At 42.3% G+C, this 25,529-nt stretch overlaps 1 protein-coding gene across 1 annotated transcript; it reads left to right on the top strand.

Annotated features, from left to right (window-relative positions):
• Positions 1-1,464: 1,464 nt before the first annotated feature.
• On the top strand, positions 1,465-24,016 carry LOC308579761 (vomeronasal type-2 receptor 26-like; the record flags this gene model as incomplete). The annotated part of the gene is made up of 7 exons (XM_081180695.1): positions 1,465-1,470; positions 2,765-3,010; positions 3,796-4,487; positions 5,002-5,119; positions 6,312-6,539; positions 21,929-22,055; positions 23,106-24,016. The coding sequence occupies 7 exons, from the start codon at positions 1,465-1,467 to the stop codon at positions 24,014-24,016; spliced, it is 2,328 nt and encodes a 775-aa protein (XP_081036821.1).
• Positions 24,017-25,529: the final 1,513 nt, after the last annotated feature.

Genomic DNA, 25,529 nt, shown 5'->3' with positions numbered 1-25,529 from the left:
GAATCCACTCAACCATAAATCTCAGAAGGTGAATAGATATTTCTGCAGCCATTCAATGCAGGCCTCCTCCTGCTTCAAAGGACAGACATGTGCCTAGAAAGTGTGGGACAAATATAAGTATGGATAAGCCATTGGAAATGTCCTTTGGTTCTTCTATCAATCATTTCTTTCTGTATTTTAATAATGGTTGCCTTGACAGAGAAGTAGTATAGAAAGGCCGGAAACATGCAAATCTTGAGCTGGAGAAGAGATATTCTTTCCCTTGTTGTAATAAAGGTTGTTTGTGTTGGTTTCCAAATTCCTTTTGCAGAGCGCCGACTCGGAGTGGGACATTTCCCATGCCATGCTTCATTTTCAGACATGCTTTGAATTCAAAATTAATTCAGCACTCACACACAGCCTTCCTTTAACCAGCAGCACCCCTCTGTCCTCCTCCTCCTCCTCCTCCAAGCCTGTGAGGAGCTGCTTCTTGAGAGGCATTTACACGGAGGAGAGCTGCTCAGCTGAGTGAGAATAAGGAAGTGAAGTTATGGGAGCATTGTCTTGTCTTCTCAGAAGGCATACTGAATTGAAATTACAGGCAGGTATCCATGTTGGTCTGCCATAGTCGAAACAAAATACAGTGGTACCTCGGGTTACAGATACTTCAGTTTACAAACGCTTCAGGTTACAGACTCCGCTAACCTGGAAGTAGTACCTTGGGCTAAGAACTTTGCTTCAGGATGAAAACAGAAATCGTGCTCCAGCGGTGCGGCGGCAGCGGGAGGCCCCATTAGCTAAAGTGGTGCTTCAGGTTAAGAACAGTTTCAGGTTAAGAACGGACCTCCAGAACAAATTAAGTTCTTCACCTGAGGTACCACTGTAAAAAAAATTCCTTCCAGTAGCACCTTAGAGACCAACTAAGTTTGTTATTGGTATGAGCTTTCGTGTGCATATCTGAAGAAGTGTGCATGCACACGAAAGCTCATACCAATAACAAACTAATTGGTCTCTAAGGTGCTACTGGAATAAATTTTTTTTATTTTGAATTGAAATTAATTTTTTCCCAGCTTCCCTGTGAGAGGGCAGCCCTCCTTCCAAGAAAATGTCAATTGTAAGGCAGTTAGGCCTGGGCTGTCCCAAAGTGACTAGCAATTCAAGTGAGGAGGGTCTGGCAGCTCAGAGTTGGAAGCTAGATCTGGGAGTTTTCACAAATATTCCCCACCCCCTACTACTACCCACAAACATGGACATCCATAAATTCTTGAGGATATTTCCTTTGTAATTATCAAAATCACAGTGGTTTCCACACATCTTCTGCTCAAGAGAGCTCCAGAGACTTGCCCAAACATCACATTTGAGTGCTCTGAAGTAAACATGAGAATTGAGAGAGAATCTTGCATGTGAGGTGGGAAAGACCGGTGTATAAATGCCTTTTGTTTCAATGAGACTTTGAGTTGGAATTTGGGACAGGTAAGTTGGACGATGACGGTGTGAGGTTGACTTCCATCCCCTTTAAAAGTGAAGCCGTGGCTGGGCTCCATCAACATTAGGAAAGCCGCTGAATGTCGCAAAAAGCGTTTGGCTTCCTCTAATAATTCTCTAGTTGAGAGGAGCAGTCACAAGGAAGGGAGCTGTTCCAGAATGGGACTGCTACTGCTGTTGTTGCTGCTTCTGCTGCTTCTGCTGCTTCTGCCTTATGTGGATTGTGGAGTGAAGGTGAAATGCCCCTTGACTCTGGAGAGAGATGAGATAGACCCATTCAGTTTCTACAGACCAGGAGACTACCTCATTAGTGGGGTCATGTCTGCCACAGGGGCTGTTTTTAAGCTACACACCTTCGAAGAGTCTCCCTCTACCAACTTCAGCCAGTAAGTAAATTTCCAGGGTTACAGATGCTCCTTCAGCTACGAAATTCATGAGTCCCAATTCCAGGTTCTCTCCTACTCACAAGCTTGTGGCTAAAGGGGTCTGTTCTTGGTTTTGCAAGTGGAAAAGTCCAGGGCACCCTCCCTCCACAAATGGATGGCGGAGCAACCACAGTCAGGGGCTAATGCTGTCAAACAGTAAATGTGTCCTACCATTTAATGAACCTTTAAAGTATTTTATCTGCTATTGTTCTTTAATTGAGGGTCAGCTGTTGAGTTTTAGGCTTTAGCTTCCCTTAAATCTTTCTATCTGTCATTATTATTTGAAGGGCTGTGCATGACTAATTCCATCACTAGAATTATCATCTGCATCACTTTTGTTTTCCAAAGGATAATAGCTATTGGCTGAACAACACTATTCAGCCACCTGCAAATCATGAAATAAGGATTGGTTGTTGAGCTTCCAGTTTTTGCTCTGGATCAAGATAAGAATAAGTAAAGTTCTAGAAACTGAATTCAGAAGTTTATATTGTGAGTTTGGGGAAACCCATTGCCAAAGTAGCCAAGTCTGCTTCTTAGTAATGCTTGATTTCTGCTTGCATGCAAGCTTGTATGTAGCTTTGGGAGAAAGAAGGCTTTCTGAGGTGTTAATGCTGTGAGCCCCTGCATCGTAGGCTCATAAAGACACCACAGTGTCCGATTTGCCTCATTCCAAGTAAACTGAACTATGGGTAAGTGTTTGGAACCCCTGGAATCTTGCATGCAACACTATTAGCTTTAAAAACCTGCCAAGAAAGGCAGAATTGAATCTAAAATATTGATGGAATGCTTGGAGAATGATGATGTACTATGTACATTTTTACAGGAAAGGTATAACAAGGTACTGGCTATTTCTGTCCTTTCTGTTGGCCATTCAGCATATCAACCAGAATCCCAGGCTCTTGCCCAACATCTCACTAGGTTACAGCATCCATGATAACTTTTATCATGGAAGGGTGACGTATGAAGCTTTGGCAGACCTGCTCTCTGCTGGGCAGGTGACTGTTCCAAACTTCAACTGCGGGGAACAGAATAAGCTGCTTGCTGTTCTTGAAGGGACTGACTCTGACTCTCAAAACTCCATCCAGATTTCTACCATGTTGGGCCTCTATAAAATCCCACAGGTAGGAATGGTGAGGGGTGTGCCATTTTCTGGCTGGGCTTAATTCTGGAGAACTTAAGGGGGTGGCACAATGTTATCCTCAACAAAATGAAAAAGACTTTGGACATCAACACATTGAATAAAGTGGATCAGAAATGGTCAAGGAGTGTGTCAAATGGTGATTCTAATCTCTCTCTCTCTCTCTCTCTCTCTCTCTCTCTCTCTCTCTCTCTCTCTCTCTCTGTGTGTGTGTGTGTGTGTGTGTGTGTGTGTGTGAATGAGGAATGGAAAAGAATGTCCATAATGCCAGTGGCCATGTAAATAAAAATAGAGGAAAGTAGAAAAGTTTATCCCGAGTGAAACAGTGTTGGTGTGTTTATTAATTTAAAACATTTACAACCCACGTATACAATCTAAATTATAAACAAATAAAAACTGGTTTAAGTTATTTACAGGTGTGGAGATTAAAATTGAGCCCAATGTTAGGTGTCAAGGAAAGCCTTGGGGTGGGACATATTTATTGTATAATTATTTGTTATGCACTGAAAGAAATAATTCAGCTTTGATACAAAACAAGCCAACAGCATTAAACTAAAAGGATAAAGGCGTATTTTAAAAAATGAAAACAGGAACTGTGGGAATTCATAAAAATAAAAATGGAATCCAGTCTTATATCTCAAGAAAAGTCTGGGCAAAAAACCAACAACACATGTGTTTTTACAAAGCAAATATATGTTATTTGGTGTATGAATTATTTCATCTTTGATCTCAAACAATGCAAGCCAACAGTCCTTCTTTTCTTGCCAGGTCAGCTATGCTTTTGGCTCCCATGTTCTGAATGACAAGAGGCAGTTCCCCTTTTTCTATCGGACGGTCCCCAAAGAAGACGCCCTGTACCCAGCGATTGTCAAGCTCCTCCACCACTTCAAGTGGACATTCATTGGTCTCATTGCTCCACACACCGAAAACGGAGAGAGGTTCATGAGGACTTTGCCGCCTGTGCTCCTAGAGAGTGGCATTTGTGTTGCCATCTCAGAAAGCTTCCTCCCACAACTAGGAAATAACAGAGTGAAATTCAGTCCTTTTCAATTCATTGAGTGGAGACAAGTCAATGTATTTATCTACTATGTAGAAACCTTTTATTTTGAATCGGGAATAAAAATTATGGAATATTTAATCAATATGTTTATAAAACCCACTGCAAGGAAAATCTTGATCACAACAGCGATGTGGGACATCTCCTTAGAATTCATGAATACTGGTTTAGATTTCCAACATATCCATGTTCTTTTTTCTTTCTTTGTTGGGAAAAGTGAATTGGCAAAATTTGATGGTTTTCCACAGTATTACTCTGCTATCAAGAAATTTTGGGAGGATAGCTTTAATTGTTCCTATTTAGAACATGCATTGTCAGTGAAAGGCCAGACAAGATGCAGAGAGAGAGAGAACCTGGAGATGCTGCCCCAAGATGATTTGGAAAGAACCCTCTCTCTAGACCAGTGTTTCCCAACCGGTGTTCCGCGGCACACTAGTGTGCCGTGAGACACCGGCTGGTGTGCCGTGGGAGGGAGGCGGGCGAGAGGCGGCGGCGAGAGGCGGCAGGGAGGATCCGCGTCGAGCCGGGGCGGCTCCGCGGTGGTCGTGCCGAGCGGCGGGGCAGCGCGCGCAAAAGGGAGGAGCGCGAGACAGCGGAGGAGGAGGAGGCCGGCATGTCCGGGCAGCAGCAGCAACAGCAGCAGCAGCAACTCCCGGCGACGGCTCCTCCTCCGCCCGCTATCGCAGCCGCCGCCGCCTCAGCTGCCGCCGCCGCCTCAGCTGCCCTCGCTCTGCTGCCTCCTCCCACCCCGGCAAGGGGGAGGGAAAAAACTTTCATTTTTGTGCGTCCCTCCCGGCGTGACGCTGCGCGCTGACGTCACGGGGGCGGGGCTTTAATGGTGGTGTGCCGCGAGATTTTTTTCTGGTAAGCAGGTGTGCCGTTGCCCAAAAACGTTTGGGAAACACTGCTCTAGACAGTCGCAGGATTTACAACACGGTCCAAGCTGTGGCACATGCCTTAAACGCTGCATATTCCTCTAGATCTAAGTGGAAGGTGAAAAATGGTCTGGAAGTTCAAAGGCTACAACCATGGCAGGTATTTCCTTTTCCATCACTGACATCTCTTACATGAACTTCAATCGTACTATTCCAGAATAACTGTCTTGGAGATTGTCTAAGAACTTATGGAATGTAGTGGGGAGATGAAATCTTGCAGACCCCTTTGTGCCGTGAACTGAATGGGTTCCTTTTTAGGCCCGCATAGAGGACACAGCCCCTCTGGTAAAGCACCCCGCACTGGCTTAACTCCCTCCTATTCAGCTGAGTAAACACCCTCCCTACGTAAGAATTCCCTTGGGCAAGCGAAATGGTCTTGCACAAGATCTCTCTCCCTAAAGCTTCTTCCCTCCTGACTGGGGTGCTATGTCAGAACCAACTGAGCTCCACAAAACTCCAGCCTTTTTTCAAGGGACAGGAACCTGTATTGTCTGAGTGTCTCATTTACTTATTAGGAGAGAGGTGGATATATTCTGGCGGGGTTTCGCCAGCCACTCTGGGCGATGTTTAACAGAATGTTAAAAACATGATAAAACATCCAACATTAAAAACTTCCCTAAACAGGGTTGCCTTCAGATGTCTTCTAAAATAGTTGTTTATTTCTTTGACATCTGATGAGAGGGTGTTCCACAGGGTGGGCGCCACTACTGAGGAGGCCCTCTGCCTGGTTCCCTGTAACCTCACTTCTTGCAGGGAGGGAACTGCCAGAAGACCCCCGGAGCTGGACCTCAGTGTCTGGGCTGAACGATGGAGGTGGATACACTCCTGCAGATATACTGGATCAAGGCCATTTAGGGCTTTAAAAGTCAGCCCCAAACTTTCTTTTATTAAATTGAATGAGGCATGCCCCCCAAATAAGTGTATGGGTTCACAGGCTGGGCCAATGTCAGAGACATTGCTCCCCTGAGCGATCCTAGTGGAGGAGGAGTCCCAGCCCAGGCACTGCAATGTGTTGATAGGAACCGGTGGCTGTTAACGGCTCGGAACGTGACTTGTTGTACATAATAAATTTCTTTAACACTGGAGGAGTCAACTGGCTGCCTAATTATGCCGAGTAATGAATCAGATCCTGACAGCGAACTTACATGTAGCCCACATGTGGGAGGCCTCTCAGCAACTTGAGTCTGCACCCAGCTTCAAATCAAAGGAAATTCAAGCTGGAAAAGGTCAGAGTTGGGTACTCATGGTTGTTTCCCATATTCTAAACACTGCCCTTTTCTCTGCCATTCCAGCTCCACCCTTTCCTGGGAAATGCCCGGTTTCACAATTCTTCCATGGATGGAGTGTATTTGGATGAGAATGGAGAAGGGGGAGCTGTCTTGGATGTTATGAACTGGGTGAGATTCCCCAACAAGAGTGTCTTTAGAAAGTATTTTGGCACCATCAAGCAACAGGGGTCCCCAGACCTAAAGTTCACGTTAGCCCAACATGCCTCTGCATGGCCCAAATGGTTTAACCAGGTGGGCAAAATCATCCCTTTCATTTTATTGCATTTCCCATCCTGTTGCAGCTCTAATTATGGTTTCCTGCTTAGGGTGAGGCTACTTTCACTTTCCTGTCAACATCAACATTCAAGATTTTTTTACAATCTAGCATAGTGTGTCTGTCAAAGTGTGTATATGTCGGATTCAACCGTTTTGGAGTGCAATTTCCAGGGGGTTGTTTATTTTAGTAATTTTTTTTATAAGATATTTATTAAAATTTCACAAATTATACAAAGAAACAAAGAAACAAACAAACACAACACTACAAACAAACATAAACAAAAAAAGAACAAGTATAATTTCAAACCCTTATTTTCTTATAACTTACTTCTCCAACCTCCTCATACCTCCCCTTTCTGCATTCCAATTTCCAATTTTAATTCAGCAAATCCTCACCCTTAAATTTACCTAATTTTTAACCTTTCTTTTCTTTTGACTTAATCCTTACAACTATAATCCACTTAATTTCTAAACCAACATCATTCTAACATTCATTAATTTTGCAATGTTTCTTAAGATAGTTCTTAAATTTCTTCCAATCTTCTTCCGCCGTTTCTTTTCCCTGGTCTCGGATTCTGCCGGTCATTTCTGCCAGTCCCATATAGTCTATCACCTTCATCTGCCATTCTTCCAAGGTGGGTAGATCTTGTGTCTTCCCATACTTCGCGATGAGTATTCTGGCTGCTGTTGTAGCATACATAAAAAATGTTCTGTCTTTCTTTGACACCAATTGGCCGGCCATGCCCAGGAGAAAGGCCTCTGGTTTCTTCAGTAGGTATATTTAAATACCTTTTTCATTTCATTATATATCATTTCCCAGAAAGCCTTAATCCTTGGGCACGTCCACCAAAGGTGAAAGAAGGTACCTTCAGTCTCTTTACATTTCCAACATTTGTTATCAGGCAAGTGGTAGATTTTTGCAAGCTTGACTGGGGTCATGTACCACCTATAATTCATTTTCATAATATTTTCTTTTAAGGCATTACATGCCGTAAATTTCATATCGGTGGTCCACAACTGTTCCCAGTCAGCAAACATAATGTTATGACCAATATCTTGTGCCCACTGATTGACTGTTTCATCCTGTGTATTCCATTTCAACAGCAAGTTGTACATCTTTGACAAATTCTTAGTTTTAGATTCCAACAACTCTGTTTCTAATTTTGACTTTTCCACCTGGAAGCCAATTTTCCTGTCCAATTTATAAACCTCCATTATCTGATAATAATGAAGCCAGTCTCTCACTTTGTCTTTCAATTTTTCAAAACTCTGCAATTTCAATTTATCTCCTTCTTGTTCCAGAATTTCCCAATATTTCGGCCATTTGGCCTCCATGTTAAGCTTTTTCTGGGCCTTTGCTTCCATCGGTGATAACCACCTTGGGGTTTTATTTTCCAATAAATCCTTATATCTTATCCAAACATTAAACAATGCTTTCCTTACAATATGGTTTTTAAAAGCTTTATGTGCTTTGACCTTATCATACCATAAATATGCATGCCATCCAAATACATTGTTAAAACCATCTAAATCCAAAATGTCTGTATTTTCAAGAAGTAGCCACTCTTTCAACCAGCAGAAAGCTGCTGATTCATAGTAAAGTTTTAAGTCTGGCAGGGCAAATCCACCTCTTTCCTTTGCATCAGTTAATATCTTAAATTTTATTCTAGGTTTCTTGCCCTGCCAGACAAATTCTGGAAATGTCTCTCTGCCACTTCTTGAAACAATCCATCTTGTCCACAATTTGCAATGTTTGAAATAGAAACAACATTCTAGGCAATACATTCATTTTAATCACAGCAATACGGCCTAACAATGAAAGTTTCAAGTTTGACCATATTTCTAAGTCTTTTTTACTTCTGCCCAGCATTTCTCATAATTATCTTTAAATAGATTCACATTTTTAGCTGTCATATTAATCCCCAAGTATTTCACTTTCTTGACCACAGTTAAACCTGTTTCATTCTGGAACCTCTCCCTTTCAATAGCAGTTAAATTTTTCTCTAATACCTTAGTTTTTAGTTTATTCAATTTAAATCCTGCAACTTGACCAAACTCTTGAATTAGTTCTAAAACTCTTTTAGTACTAGAGTCTGGCTCTTGTAATTTAAGTACCAAATCATCTGCAAATGCTCTCAATTTGTACTGTTTTACTCCGACCTGTACCCCTTTAACCAGCTGGTCCTTTCTAATCATGTTCAGCAAAACCTCCAGGACCGATATAAAAAGCAATGGGGAGATTGGGCACCCCTGTCGTGTCCCTTTTTCTATTTTAAATTCTTCCGTAACCACATTATTTACAATTAGCTTAGCCTTTTGCTCAGAGTATATTGCACCTATACCATTCTCGAAGCCTTGGCCTACCCCCATCCCATGTACATTCTTCTTCATAAAACTCCAAGAGATGTTGTCAAAAGCTTTCTCCGCATCCACAAATATCAATACTGCTTTAGTGTTTATATTCACTTCCAGTATTTCCAAAATATCTGTTATGTTCCTCACATTGTCTGACAAATGTCTTCCTGGGAGAAAGCCTGCTTGGTCCTTATGAATCTCTTCCATCAATACTTTTTTCAGCCTTTTAGCCAAGATGTCAGCAAAAATTTTGTAATCCACATTAAGTAACGATATAGGGCGGTAGTTCTTAAGCTGAGTCTTTTCAGTCTCTGTTTTCGGTATAAGTGTGATATAAGCCTCTTTCCACGATTCTGGTGCCTTTTTCCCCTCTAAAATTTCATTGCAGACTTCCTTCAAGGGTTGTAATAACCACTCCTTCAAAGCTTTGTAGTATCTGGAAGTCAGCCCATCCGGTCCCAGAGATTTGCCCAATTGCATGTTTTGAATGACACCTTCTATCTCCTGTTCAGTTATTTTCTGATTCAAAGCTATTTCACTTTGATGAGAAATTTTTTGTAATCCATTTTTCTTGAGAAATTCATCTATGTCTGAAGGCAGCCCTGTTTAGGGAAGCTTTTAATGTTTGATGTATCATAGTATTTTAATATTCTTTTGGAAGCCGCCCAGAGTGGCTGGGGAAACCCAGCCAGATGGGCGGGGTATAAATAATAAATTATTATTATTATTATTATTATTATTATTATTATTATTATTATTATTATTATTATTATTATTATTACTATGTCCATTTCTTTCTGCAGCCCTTGGGAATATAGTTGTTTAAAATATCTCTGGAAGCAATTTCTAATCTCATTTGGATTATAAATGTTCTTTCCTTCCACTCCTAAATTTGTGACCGTATTTAATTTTTGTCTTTTCTTCATTTGCCAAGCCAATAATTTACCACATTTATCTGCTGATTCGAATGTCTTTTGTCTCATTTGTTTAATTTTCCATTCTATTTCTTGATTCATTAATTCCATATATTGTGTCTGGTATAATTTAATTTCTCTCAGGATCTCTTGGGACTTTGGTTTAGATCTTAGTTTTCTTTCCCCTTCTTTTATCTTTTCCAAGATTCTATCCTTTTTCTCATTTTGGCTTCTCTTCTTTATTGCATTTTGTTGTATCAAGAAACCTCGCATAACAGCTTTACTTGCATCCCAGATTACTCTTATTCAACATTGGTCTTTATGTTTATTTCAAAATAGTCTCTCAAAGTTTTTTGGGCCTTTTTGTATACTTCCTCATCTCTAAATAATTCATCCTCCATCTGAAGGAACCAGCTGTTGTTAGCTTCATCTCCATCCTTACAGCATTATGGTCAGAGCACATTTTTGGGCAGATTTCCACTTTCTTTATCTTAGGTGCCATCCCTCTAGTAACCCATATTTGGTCAATCCTAGTCCATGTCATTTTAGCTTCAGAGAAGAAGGTTCCCTCTCTCTTGAGAGGGTTCTTTGTTCTCCAATGTCAATCAAGTCCATCTTATCAGTCATTTGTTTATTTTAGCAATTAGATGAGGTGGTCAAGGTTTACCGCAACCCCTGCCATATTTAAACTGTAAAAGAAACCAACTCAAAACCCAGAGGTGTGCTACTATGTCATGAGTCTACATGTGAGTTAGCACTCATCTGTATTCATACACACACTAAAGGGAGGTTTAGGATCTTTTGCTGGCGTTCTGACATGTGCCTGTTATGAATATGTGTTTACCTTATCCTAATGTCCAACAGAAGTTCACACCCGCATGCAAACAACTTGTAGAAAAGTGAGCCTGGCCATTTCCCCACAGAAACCCACACTTAATAAAAAGGCAGAAATGCAAAGGGAAGAAAGAGTATAACTATCCTTAAACATCTGTATGTTGGTTCTTGAGAATTGTGGATGATTTCTATTGGACATCGCAGAGCCAACTGACTACTAGCAAAGCCAAATGCCTACTGGAAAATCAGGGGTTTTAAATTGTGGTCTTCCTCTTAGGGAAGGGAAAGGGCTTTGAAATGAACAAGTCCTGCCCATTTCTCTCCTTGCCCTTCCGAGTGAGGAAATGGCTAAAGCTGGCCATCCTATTTCCTTCCCACCCTAGTGTGTGTGAAAGACTGTGATGTTGAGCCATTAACTGAACCCGACCATTGTCCCACCATCATTTTTTTATAAGATTTTTATTAAGATTTTTACATTACAAAAAAAGGATAAAACAAACAAAAAAGAAAAAAGAAAAAACACAGCCATTATTTTTCGTTTACTTGTTTCTTGGACCCCCTCGTACCTCTCTTTTTTGTATTCCAATTCAATTTATTAGCTCAGCAATTTGTTTCCCTCTTTATCCTACCCAAATCTTTATTCTTAAATTTTTATGATCTTAAAATTTTACTTCTATAAACCCATTTTTTCATATTCTTTTAACACATTACAGCTTTGTTGTTGTTTAGTCGTTTAGTCGTGTCCGACTCTTCGTGACCCCATGGACCAGAGCACGCCAGGCACTTCTGTTCTCCACTGCCTCCCGCAGTTTGATCAAACTCATGCTGGTAGCTTCAAGAACACCATCCAACCATCTCATTCTCTGTCGTCCCCTTCTCCTTGTGCCCTCCATCTTTCCCAACATCAGGGTCTTTTCCAGGGAGTCTTCTCTTCTCATGAGGTGGCCAAAGTATTGGAGCCTCAGCTTCACGATCTGTCCTTCCAGTGAGCACTCAGGGCTGATTTCCTTCAGAATGGAGAGGTTTGATCTTCTTGCAGTCCATGGGACTCTCAAGAGTCTCCTCCAGCACCATAATTCAAAAGCATCAATTCTTCGGCGATCAGCCTTCTTTATGGTCCAGCTCTCACTTCCATACATCACTACTGGGAAAACCATGGCTTTTACTATACGGACCTTTGTTGGCAAGGTGATGTCTCTGCTTTTTAAGATGTTGTCTAGGTTTGCCATCGCCTTTCTCCCAAGGAGCAGGCGTCTTTTAATTTCGTGACTGCTGTCACCCTCTGCACTGATCATGGAGCCCAAGAAAGTAAAATCTCTCACTGCCTCCATTTCTTCCCCTTCTATTTGCCAGGAGGTGATGGGCCCAGTGGCCATGATCTTCGTTTTTTTGATGTTGAGCTTCAGACCATATTTTGCACTCTCCTCTTTCACCCTCATTAAAAGGTTCTTTAATTCCTCTTCACTTTCTGCCATCAAGGTTGTGTCATCTGCATATCTGAGGTTGTTGATATTTCTTCCGGCAATCTTAATTCCGGCTTGGGATTCATCCAGCCCAGCCTTTCGCATGATGAATTCTGCATATAAGTTAAATAAGCAGGGAGACAATATACAGCCTTGCCGTACTCCTTTCCCAATTTGGAACCAATCAGTTGTTCCATATCCAGTTCTAACTGTAGCTTCTTGTCCCACATAGAGATTTCTCAGGAGACAGATGAGGTGATCAGGCACTCCCATTTCTTTAAGAACTTGCCATAGTTTGCTGTGGTCGACACAGTCAAAGGCTTTTGCATAGTCAATGAAGCAGAAGTAGATGTCTTTCTGGAACTCTCTAGCTTTCTCCATAATCCAGCGCATGTTTGCAATTTGGTCTCTGGTTCCTCTGCCTCTTCTAAATCCAGCTTGCACTTCTGGGAGTTCTCGGTCCACATACTGCTTGAGCCTTCCTTGTAGAATTTTAAGCATAACCTTGCTAGCATGTGAAATGAGTGAAATTGTGCGGTAGTTGGAGCATTCTTTGGCACTGCCTTTCTTTGGGATTGGGATGTAGACTGATCTTCTCCAATCCTCTGGCCACTGCTGAGTTTTCCAAACTTGCTGGCATATTGAGTGTAGCACTTTAACAGCATCATCTTTTAAAATTTTAAACAGTTCAGCTGGAATACCATCACTTCCACTGGCCTTGTTATTTGCAGTGCTTTCTAAGGCCCATTTGACTTCACTCTCCAGGATGTCTGGCTCAAGGTCAGCAACCACACTACCTGGGGTGTACGAGACATCCATATCTTTCTGGTATAATTCCTCTGTGTATTCTTGCCACCTCTTCTTGATGTCTTCTGCTTCAGTTAGGTCTTTACCACTTTTGTCCTTTATTATGGTAATCTTTGTACGAAATGTTCCTTTCATATTTCCGATTTTCTTGAACAGATCTCTGGTTCTTCCCATTCTGTTGCTTTCCTCTATTTCTTTGCATTGCTCGTTTAAGAAGGCCTTCTTGTCTCTCCTTGCTATTCTTTGGAAATCTGCATTCAGTTTCCTGTATCTTTCACTATCTCCCTCGCATTTTGCTTGCCTTCTCTCCCCCGCTATTTGTAAGGCCTCGTTGGACAGCCACTTTGCTTTCTTGCATTTCTTTTTCATTGGGATGGTTTTAGTTGCTGCTTCCTGTATAATCTTGCGAGCCTCCACCCATAGTTCTTCAGGCACTCTGTCCAGCAAATCTAAATCCTTAAACCTGTTCCTCACTTCCACTGTGTATTCATAAGGGATTTGGTTTATATTGTATCTTACCTGTCCAGTGGTTTTTCCTACTTTCTTCAGTTTAAGCTTGAATTTTGCTATAAGAAGCTGATGATCTGAGCCACAGTCAGCTCCAGGTCTTGTTTTTGCTGACTGTATAGAGCTTCTCCATCTTTGGCTGCAGAGAATATAATCAATCTGATTTCGATGTTGCCCATCTGGGGATGTCCATGTGTAGAGTCGTCTCTTGTGTTGTTGGAAAAGCGTGTTTGTGATGACCAGCTTGTTCTCTTGACAGAACTCTATTAGCCTTTGCCCTGCTTCGTTTTGATCTCCAAGGCCAAACTTGCCAGTTGTTCCTTTTATCTCTTGATTCCCTACTTTAGCATTCCAATCCCCTATAATGAGCAGAACATCCTTCTTTGGTGTCACTTCTATAAGGTCTTGTAAGTCTTCATAGAATTGGTCAATTTCAGTTTCTTCAGCACCAGTAGTTGGTGCATAAACTTGGATTACTGTGATGTTAAAAGGTCTGCCTTGGATTCGTATTGAGATCATTCTATCATTTTTGAGACTGCATCCCAGTACAGCTTTCGCCACTCTTTTGTTGACTATGAGGGCCACTCCATTTCTTTTATGGGTTTCTTGCCCACAGTAGTAGATATGATAGTCATCCGAACTGAATTCGCCCATTCCCATCCATTTTAGCTCACTGATGCCCAGGATGTCAATATTTATTCTTGCCATCTCATTTTTGACCACATCCAACTTACCCAGGTTCATGGTTCTTACATTCCAGGTTCCTATGCAATATTTTTCTTTACAGCATTGGACTTTCCTTTCGCTTCCATGCATATCCGCAACTGAGCGTCCTTTCGGCTTTGGCCCAGCCGCTTCATCAGCTCTGGATCTACTTGTACTTGTCCTCCGCTCTTCCCCAGTAGCATGTTGGACACCTTCCGACCTGAGGGGCTCATCTTCCAGCGTCATAACTTTTATATGTCTGTTGTCTTTGTCCATGGAGTTTTCTTGGCAGGGATACTGGAGTGGCTTGCCGGTTCCTACTCCAGGTGGATCACGTTTGGTCAAAACTCTCCACTATGACCTGTTCATCTTGGGTGCCCTGCTCGGCATAGTTCATAGCTTCTCTGAGTTCTTCAAGCCCCTTCGCCACGGCAAGGCAGTGATCCATGAAGGGGACATTACAGCTAGAAACCTCTTAATTTTAATCCAACATTATTCTAAAGTTCGTTAATTTTTCTTATTCTGTTCTTGTTCGTTAACAGAGGCATTGTAGTCTCTGTAAATAATCTTTAAATTTATTCCAATCTTCTTCCACTGACTCTTCCCCCTGATCTCGGATCCTGCCGGTCATTTCCGCCAATTCCATGTAGTCCATCACCTTCATCTGCCATTCTTCCAGAGTGGGTAGATCTTGTGTCTTCCAATATTTTGCGATAAGTATTCTTGCTGCTGTTGTGGCATACATAAAGAAAGTTCTGTCCTTCTTTAACACCGATTGGTCAACTATGCCCAGAAGAAAGGCCTCTGGTTTCTTCAAGAAGGTATATTTAAATACCTTTTTCAGTTCATTATATATCATCTCCCAGAAAGCCTTAATCCTTAGGCACATCCACCAAAGGTGAAAGAATGTGCCTTCATTTTCTTTACATTTCCAGCATTTATTATCAGGCAAATGATAAATTTTTGCAAGCTTGACCGGGGTCATGTACCACCTATAAATCATTTTCATAATATTCTCTCTTAAGGCATTACATGCCGTGAATTTCATACCTGTGGTCCACAACTGTTCCCAGTCAGCAAACATTATGTCATGTCCAACATCTTGTGCCCATTTAATCATAGCAGATTTAACTGTTTCATCCTTAGTATTCCATTTCAACAGCAAGTTGTACATCTTTGACAAATTCTTAGTTTTAGATTCCAACAACTCTGTTTCTAATTTTGACTTTTCCACCTGGAAGCCAATTTTCTTATCCAAATTATATGCCTCCATTATCTGATAATAATGGAGCCAATCTCGCACTTTATTCTTTAGTTTCTCAAAACTCTGCAATTTTAGTCTATCTCCATCTTGTTCCAAAATTTCCCAATATTTCGGCCATTTAGCCTCCATATTGAGCTTTTTCTGAGCTTTCGCTTCCATCGGTGACAGCCACCTTGGGGTTTTATTTTCCAATAAATCTTTGTACCTTATCCAAACATTAAACAATGCTTTCCTAACAATATGGTTTTTAAATGCTTTATGCACTTTGACCTTATCATACCACAGATATGCATGCCATCCAAATACATTATTAAAACCTTCCAAATCCAAAATGTCTGTGTTCTCGGCAATACATTCATTTTTATAGCTGTGATACGGCCCAACAAAGAAAGTTTCAAATTTGACCATATTTCTAGATCTTTTTTCACTTCGCCCCAGCATTTTTCATAGTTGTGGTTCGAGGACCCGACCCCCGCAAAGTAAAATGAAGACACAGGGACACGTGATATAAGGTTAATGGGCTAGAAAAGGCCACAACTTTATTGATTACAGCAATGGAAAGGTATTGGCTTAGGCATGGGATCGAAACAAGTGGGTTATTCACCAGTAGGTGGAGCCTGTTGATGCTAATCCAACTATAGGCTCACCCCTGCTGTCACCGAGGGTCGTGCCAAGGCCTCCCGCCTAGCAGGCATCGGACGGAATACACGACCCCCAGATTCCTTTACCGGAATACCCCTATAAATTGAAGGCATAGGCGATGGCTACACCTAGCACTTCGACACACCACAACACATTATTCCAATGCCTAACCGCCACCCGAGCTAAAGGCTCGCCGCCAATACCTTCAAAGCTGCAACCAATTCCAGATGCTTTTGCTGACACTAGCTAACCAAATGTCGTTCCCCAGATCCGATAAGTGGACGCCGTCATTCCGGTATAAAGCTTGGTCGCCAATCCGGATACAGTCATGATAAATGACTCGGCCATACATAGAGCGCACCCAATGGGCTACCACCCGAATTACGAGTTTCCTGGTTCTTTCAATGGCCATACAGCTTTGCGCACCGCGCCAAACAGTTCGTTTCAAGAAGGAGGACCTTTGCGCACCGCGCCAAACAGTTCGTTTCAGGAAGGAGGACCAGAGTTTCCTGGTTCTTTCAATGGCCATACAGCTTTGCTCACCGCGCCAAACAGTTCGTTTCAAGGACCAGAGTTTCCTGGTTCTTTCAATGGCCATACCGCTTTGCGCACCACGCCAAACAGTTCGTTTCAAGGACCAGAGTTTCCTGGTTCTTTCAATGGCCATACAGCTTTGCGCACCGCGCCAAACAGTTCGTTTCAAGAAGGAGGGCCTTTGCGCACCGCGCCAAACAGTTCGTTTCAGGAAAGGGGACCAGAACACCGTTGTTCTGGGACACAAGGCTGCAAATGCATTCAGGTCTCTTTTTATGCTCCACAACAAGTCCACACTCCCTCTGTTAGCGAGGTCATTCTCCCCCAAATGAATTACAAGGATGTCGGGAGGGCCGAACTTGGCTACTTTCTCCCACAGCAATGGCATAAGCTCCTCCCAATGCATGCCTCTTCTCGAAAAGCCAGGAAACTCGAACACCATGTGGAAGGCCACGATTGTATGCAAGGCCGCAGCTCACCGCTCGTACGCGGGCCCCATGAACTATACTGTGGCCGCAAATCCACACGCTTCTCCTGAGCATAGCTGGGGGTAAAAGACAGAAAAGAAAAGGCAGATAAGTAGGTTAAAGCTGCAGGTCACACATTAGACTTATAAGCATTGGATTTCCACCGGCCCATTTCTTTGATCCTGTCCGCCGGTAGCCCCAGGTGCACGGCCGTGGTTGCGGCGCCAATCCTAAATGAGTGTGCGGTGTACTCCTGGGAGGATAGACCACAAGCCTCAATAACCTTGCGAAGTACTCTGGTGAATTGGTGCCTCAACAAGGGTTACCCATCTTCATGGACCAGAAACGGACCCGGGCCGGGCGTCTGAGGTAGAGGTACCGCCTAGTGTCCTCTACCGGGCATGGGCCCTGCTGTGCCGACGCCGCGAGCTTAACTAGGACACCCTTACTCGCACAGGACGACGAAGAGAAATGAGGCCGGGGAGAGGCTGGCACTGCAGCATAGAGGCTGCTGGACACGCCCCCCCATGGCACCTGGTTGGGCGGCCACCGGGGGGGCGTGAGTGCCAGCCAGGTGAGCTGGAGGCAGGGGGCAACGCCCCCTGCTAGGAGCGGTGTTCGGGCTCCCGCCCACAACCACTCCCCTCTCTTTCAGGGAGGAGAGTCTTTATCTTTAAATAAGTTCCCATTTTTTGCTGTCATATTGATCCCCAGGTATTTAACTTTCTTGACCATTGTTAAACCTGTCATATTCTGAAACCTCTCTCTCTCGGTTTGTGTTAAATTTTTCTCTAAAACCTTGGTTTTTGACTTGTTCAATTTAAACCCAGTGACATGACCAAATTCTTGAATCAGTTCTAAAACCCTTTTAGCACTAGATTCTGGCTCCTGCAAAGTCAATACTAAGTCATCTGCAAATGCTCTCAGTTTGTACTGTCTATTTCTGACCTGTATACCTTTAACCAACTGGTCCCTTCTAATCATGTTCAGCAAAACCTCCAGGACCGATATAAAAAGCAGTGGGGAAATTGGGCAACCTTGTCGTGTCCCTTTTTCTATTTTAAATTCTTCTGTAACCACATTGTTCACAATTAATTTTGCCTTTTGTTCTGAATATATTGCACTTATACCATTTTCAAAACCTTGGCCAAACCCCCATACCCTGTAAGTTTTTTTTCATAAAAGTCCAAGAAATATTGTCAAAGGCTTTCTCTGCATCCACAAAGATTAAAACTGCCTTAGTATTTATATTCTCTTGCTGTAGAAATGAAAAATCACGGGAGACGAGAGAGGCAGGTGTAACATGAGGCGTCTGTCAGGGCGGGCCCTGGGAGCCTATTTTATTGAATATTGCAAGCATTGCCACAGGCGGGCCTGTGGCTGATTGGTTGATACATACACACAGAAACTTGTGATTGGTTAACATAAGTACTAAGGCGGGAATTACATGTGAGAGGTGGGGATTACATGTGATCATTTATCATTGATGGAGTAAAGGCTGGGAATCGGAGCTAGAACTAGACAGGCATGAAGCCTCCTAATTGAATTGTAACTAGAGATTAATATGGCACAAACAATATAACAATCAGGTTCTGTAGTTGTGGTCAGCTAGGCATGGAGAGCAGGTACGGTTTGTTTTCCATGAGCTTAGGATGTCTGTTACTAATGATTGATCATAGCATGTAACAATATAACAATCAGGTTCAGCTAGGCGTGAAGAGCAGGTTCGTACAGTGTGTGCAAAAGCAGGGAAAAACCTACGAGCAAGACTTCTCAGAAAGCAAGAAAAAAGAGGAGCAAGGCTTCCCCAAAATGGAGCAGTTTTGTGCAGAAAGAGACTAACAGTTATGTGCAGAAAGAAGACTTCCCTTTATCTTGCAATTTCTCTATAATGTTAATTATATTTCTCACATTATCAGAGAGATGTCTTCCTGGGAGAAAGCCTGCTTGGTCTTTATGTATCTCTTCCACCAACACTTTTTTTAGTCTTTTTGCTAAAATGTCTGCAAAAATTTTATAATCCACATTAAGCAGCGATATGGGACAGTAGTTCTTGAGCTGAGTCTTTTCAGTCTCTGTTTTCGGTACAAGTGCAATATATGCTTCCTTCCATGACTCTGGTGCCCCTCTCCCATGCATTATCTCATTGCAGACTTCTTTCAAAGGTTGCACTAACCATTCCTTCAAAGATCTGTAGTATCTAGAAGCCAGTCCATCCAGTCCTGGAGATTTACCCAGTTGCATATTCTGAATGGCACCTTCTATCACCTGTTCGGTTATTTTATCACTCAACATTAATTTGTTTTCTTGAGAGATTTTTTGTAGTCCATTTTTCTTCAAAAATTGGTCTAAATCAATTTCTCTCTGTGGCCCTTGTGTATATAATTGTTTAAAATACCTCTGGAAGCAGTTTCTGATCTCAGCTGGGTTCTGTATATTTCTTCCTTCCACTTCTAAGTTTGTAATTGTATTTTGTTTTTGTCTTTTTTTCATTTGCCAAGCCAAAAGTTTCGCACACTTGTTAGCTGACTCAAATGTCTTTTGTCTCATTTGTTTAATTTTCCATTCAATCTCTTGATTCGTCATTTTCATGAGTTCCGCTTGATATAACTTTATTTCTCTCAAAATCTCCTGCGACTTGGGTTTAGCTCTCATTTTTTTTTCGCCTTCCTTTATTTTTTCCCAAAAAAAATTCCCTCTTCTCATTCTGGATTCTCTTTTTTAGTGCATTCTGTTGTATCAAGAACCCTCTCATAACCGCCTTACTAGCATCCCAGATTATTCTTTTTTCCACATCAGTATTCATATTTATCTCAAAGTAATCTCTCAAGGTTTTTTGAGCCTTCTTTAAAACTTCTTCATCTCTAAACAAGGTGTCATTCATCCTCCATCTGAAGGAGCCAGTTAATATTAATTTCATCTCCATCTTAACAGCGTTATGGTCGGAGCAGGTTTTAGGGCAGATTTCCACTTTCTTAATCTTTGGTGCTATTCCTCTAGTTACCCATATTTGGTCAATTCTAGTCCATGTCATTTTGGCTTCAGAAAAGGTTCCCTCCTTAGCCAAGGGGTTCTTTATTCTCCAGATGTCCACTAGATCCAAGTTGTCTGTCATCTCAAAAAAGGTCTTCGGTAGTCTGCCATCCTTGGTGACTACCTGTTTTTGTGCTTTATCCATATGCGTAGATACCACTCCATTCATGTCTCCCAGCAAAACGAGATTGTAATCCATATAGTCCATCAGGGTCTCATGCAACCTTTTAAAAAATTCAGATTTCCCCTCATTTGGAGCATAAACTCCTACTTTCAAGAATTTCTCTCCCTGTATTTGAATTTCGACTGCCACGATTCTTCCTTGGTCATCTTTAAATATAAATTTTGGTTGCAATCTTTCTTTTGCATATATGACAACTCCTCTTTTTTCACTTTATCCGATGAGATAAACTCCTGACCAAGTCTTTTATTAACCAATAATTTCCTGTGTAATCTTGTTATATGGGTTTCTTGTAGACAAATCAAATCCAATTGCTCCTTTTTTAATGAATGAAACACAGATCTCCTCTTCTGAGGAGAATTTAGACCATTACAATTCTAACTTAGTAGCTGCAGAGCCATGATGTAGATACTATGCTTCTCCTCCGACTTCACCCAGTGCCTGTTCCATTTCTGTTGAGGAAATGGCTAAAGCTGGCCATCCTATTTCCTTCCCATCCTAGTGTGTGTGAAAGACTGTGATGTTGAGCCATTAACTGAACCCGATCATTGTCCCACCATCACCTTGATGCCCCCCCCACAACCATTCAGGACTTTGAATAGACTATCTATGGCAAAATTAAATTAAATTATTTTTAAATATGTTTTTACTACCTGCTCCCATATGTCTCTGCTGTGATACTGTGATACCCCCCCCCAAATGACTGTCCACCTATCAAATATATTTATTCTTTTAAAAACTCTATTTTAAAATCAGTTATAAAAATGATCGAAAGCACTGGAGAATAGCTGGTGGAAAAGCCCATTGGATGGCAGCCTTGAGAACTGCAGTTGTCTCCATGTCTGCTTTGATGCTTGTGCAACACCCATTGAAGGTTTCTGTGGTCCTTCTTTAAAAAATATGGTTAGCCACCTCCGATTAAACAGTGGTCTTTATTGGTGCAACATTTTACAGGGCAGAAGAGTAGAAGTATGTGCTTTCAAGAGTTTACAACCATGGAAGCAATATCATAAGATGATTTATTACAATCAGGTAGTACAGAAATTTCGTCATAGCTTTGAGTTTGTTAAAACAATCAAGTAAATTCACCAATCACCTTCTCCATTTCCATGGTGTGTTACATGGAAGATTGATAAATGAATTTCCATCTGCAACATGCTGTGCTAATTGAGTGAACTATCTTGCAGATCTCAACATTCACCATGGCATAGATTGGGGGGAGGGTGTCCTCCTCTAAGAACTTGGGCTCTGATCCAAGTAGCAACATGCTGAACTGGGCTCAGTAGCAAACACACAGCCAGTGTGGTTCTAGTAATCTCTTGTTCTGTTTTCCACACTTCTACCTCTGTCCCACTTGGCTGCTCCCACACTGAGCAGCCTGGCTGTTTCACTTCACACTATTTGCAGCTTCCAGGTTTCTTCATGTGTAGCCCCACAATAGGAGAGCCAGAAGGTTAGTGTAGCATGTAGAACTGAGGCCAGCCTAACCCCAACCAGGAAGATCCATGGCTAGTGAACCTGCCCGAGGTGGGAATACACACACAATGCCACTAAGCCTTAGTTGCAAGGTTCACGTGAGAATCCTGGGCCTTCCCAAACCGATGTCTCATTTCCATAGGGAAAAATAAATAGGCCTAACACAATTTCTTTGCTGCTTAGACCTTGCCTCCTTCCAAGTGTGTGGAAAGTTGCAGCCCTGGATTGGTCAAACTTGTTCAGGAAGGAATGCCACTCTGCTGCTATGATTGCGTTCCCTGTGCAGAAGGGACCATCTCCACTCAGGAAGGTGGGTAATGCCAGCAGAAAGGAAGAGGAAATCACCTCATTCCGATATACAGAGGGAAATTTTGAACTGATGATAACTCCAATACAGATTGGAGAAGTGGGCCCACATTAACCAAATAAATTTCAATAAGGGGGGGGGATACAAGGTTCTGGACTTTGGCATGAATAACCAGCTGTACAAATGTAAGATGGGGAATGCCTGGCTTGCCATTAGTACCCATGAAAAGGATCTAGGGAATTAGTAGACCACAAGTTTAACAGGAGTCAATAGTGTGATGCATAAGCAAAAACAGCTCATGCTGTTCTAAGCTGCATCAACAGAGGTCTAGTGTCCAGATCAAGGAAAAGAATAGCACTGCTTCATTCTGCCTTGGTCAGACCCCACCTGGAATATTGTTTCCAGTTCTGTGTGTCAAAATATAAGAAAGATATGGACAAGCTGGAACGTGTGCAGAGGAGGCTGACCAAGACGATAAAGGATCTGGAAACTAAGCCTTAGGAGCAATAGTTGAAGGAGTTGGGTATGTTTGGCCTGGATAAGAGGGAACTGAAAGGATGTACTTTAGCCATCTTCAAATACCTAAAGGGCCATCACATTGTTTTCTCCTGCCCCAATGAGTAGGACCTGGAAAACTGTCTTAACATTACAAGAAAGGAGATTCCGACTAAACATCAGGAGGAACGTTTTGATGGTAAGGCTTGATGGCAAGTCTCCCTCAGAAAGGGATATACTCTCCTTCCTTGGAGGTTGTTAAGCAGTGGTTGGACAGCCACCTGTCATGGAAGCTTTCATTGAGATTCAAGGGGGTGGACTAGATGACCCTTAGGTCATGCTACCCATTGTTTTCACCACCAATGGATGGCATATCTGTTGCCTCAAGCAGTCCATCATCCTTGATTTTATTGATACTGATTCCTGATTTCCTGGGTCATATGCAATTATTTTTTACTGGATATAGTTATGTGTCTTCTAGTGGGAACTACTTTGATATCACAGTCTGCACATTAAAAGCAATACAGAAGGATATAAAGTTGGTCTTGTTCTTTCCAGATGCTGAACATTGCACCAAGTGTCCAGAAGATCAACATCCAAACGAGGCCAGAGATCAGTGTCTCCGCAAGAGCTTCAACTTCCTGGCTTATGAAGAATATTTGGGGGTTCTCCTGGCTTCCTTGACCATCGTTTTAACCCTAAGTGCAGCCTTTGTGCTAGGAATATTCATTAAGTATAATGAAACTCCCATAGTCAAAGCCAATAACAGGGACCTCTCTTATATCCTCCTTGTTTCCCTCTTGCTTTCCTTTTTGTCCTCCTTCCTCTTCATTGGAAGGCCAAGGAAAGTGACCTGTCTTCTCCGACAAATGGCCTTCAGCATCATCTTCTCAGTTGCCATCTCTTCCGTGTTGGCCAAAACCATCACTGTGGTGCTGGCCTTCCTGGCCACAAAACCAGGAAACACGATGAGGAGATGGCTGGGGAAGAGTCTGGCCAACTCCATTGTCATTTCCTGTTCCATTGTCCAAGTTGCCATCTGCACCATCTGGCTGGGAATCTCTCCACCCTTCCCAGAGTCTGACATGAGCTCCCAGCCCAGAGAGATCATCCTGCAATGCAATGAAGGGTCTATTGCCATGTTTTATGGTGTCCTTGGCTACATGGGCTTCCTGGCCTCCATCTGCTTCACAGTGGCTTTCTTAGCTAGGAAGCTGCCTGGGGCCTTTAATGAAGCCAAGCTGATTACCTTCAGCATGCTGGTCTTCTGCAGTGTTTGGGTCTCCTTTGTGCCCTCCTATCTGAGCACAAAGGGGAAATACATGGTGGCTGTGCAGATCTTCTCTATTTTGGCTTCCAGTGCTGGGCTTCTGGGCTGCATCTTCTTTCCCAAGTGCTACATAATTGTACTCAGGCCTGAATTGAATACAAAGGAGGATCTAATGACAAAATCAAAAGATGGTATTTGATCTTGTTCTATGGAAATGGTTTGATGATTTAGAGCTAGTGTTCTATCAGATTCTGAATCTGGCAAATGGCGAATCCACCATGTTTCAGCGAAAGAATACTACTTTCTATGCAGCTAGTGCACCTAGGTTCAACTTGCAGAAAACAATGTGTATGCCTCCTTGTCGGATGGATTTAAAATATGTCTAAATGACTAAGCTTTACTTTTAATTGTGCTGTTTTAACTTGGAAAACATGACATCATTTGAGTGTTGTCTTCTTAAAAATCATACTCTTTGGCAGTTATTAAAATACTAATTTAAAAGAAAATGGATTAGGACTGCTTCCAAAACATCTTTGAGCAGAGGTGGCAACATGCAGTCTCTCTAGTCTCAAAGCCATGGTCAGCTCCTTGAAATAAAAATTGCTTGAGTATCTCTACCATGAGCTCCTATTTAACTCTGAATGGAGTTGCGGTTGCTGCTGCTGTTTTTCCACTACCATGATGAGTGGAGAGATTCTCCCTCTTTCATCTGGGCTATCTCTGATTCTCTGTAGCTGAAGCTCTGTCTCCTGACTTCTTTAGACATGGCAGAACTTGTCATAAGGAAGTCAATCCACCCAAGATTAGCTCCAGCTGGCCCTCTGGCATATAAGAGGCAGGGCAGAACTGCTAAAATAAACACACAGAGACACATTTAATCCATAGATAACAGGTGGTGGGGAGCCCTAGATTGTGGAGGGTGGGGACAAGGTCACACTAGCCAGGACACCCTCCTTCAAGGGACTGAGACTGTACTTTTTGAGAATACTAAGGAAAAACCATCTTCCGCAGAAACTGCTGCTTGCCTTCTATCACTGTGCCATTGAGAGCGTGCTCACTTATGGCCTATGTGTGTGGTACGGAAGCTGTACTACCCAGGACAGGATGGGGTTGTGCAGGGTTGTTAAAGCAGCAGAGAGCATTGTTGGCTGCCCACTCTCCACCTTAGAGCAGATTTATGCCACAAGGTGCCATAGGAAGGCACTGGACATAGTAAAAGATCCATCGCATCCTGGTCACTGTCTCTTCGAGCTCCTGCCGTCGGGACGGAGATACAGGACGATGAAGAACGAGCCGTCTTAAGAACAGCTTCTTCTCCAGAGCGATCTTGGCCCTGAATGGGAAGCCCGGACTTTGAAAGTCATCTAATCTCCCTTGCTGTATTAAACTGTATTGTTTTAATTAGTGTTTTTATGGAGCAGTCAAGTAATTTCGTTGTCCCCGAAGGGGGCAATGACAATAAAGATATTATTATTATTATTATTATTATTATTATTATTATTATTATTATTATTATTATTATATTTTAAAAGTTGCTCATTTGGACTCCCAGTGGACCATGGCAAACTGGAAAGAGTCCATTGCTTGCTCATCTGCCAGCATGGATAATTATTTGGTGATAAAAGGTGGTCAGAATATCTGACTGCCAAGAATTTCTCTCCTAGGGTCAATGAGAGATTAATAGGCAGGCCTCAGAAGTTCTGGAAAGACAC

The sequence above is a fragment of the Podarcis bocagei genome, assembly GCF_964188305.1.
Source record: "Podarcis bocagei genome assembly, chromosome: 2".
NCBI lineage: Eukaryota > Metazoa > Chordata > Lepidosauria > Squamata > Lacertidae > Podarcis > Podarcis bocagei.
The sequence above is the reverse complement of the archived record's forward strand: the minus strand, read 5'-3'. Positions and strand labels throughout refer to the sequence as shown.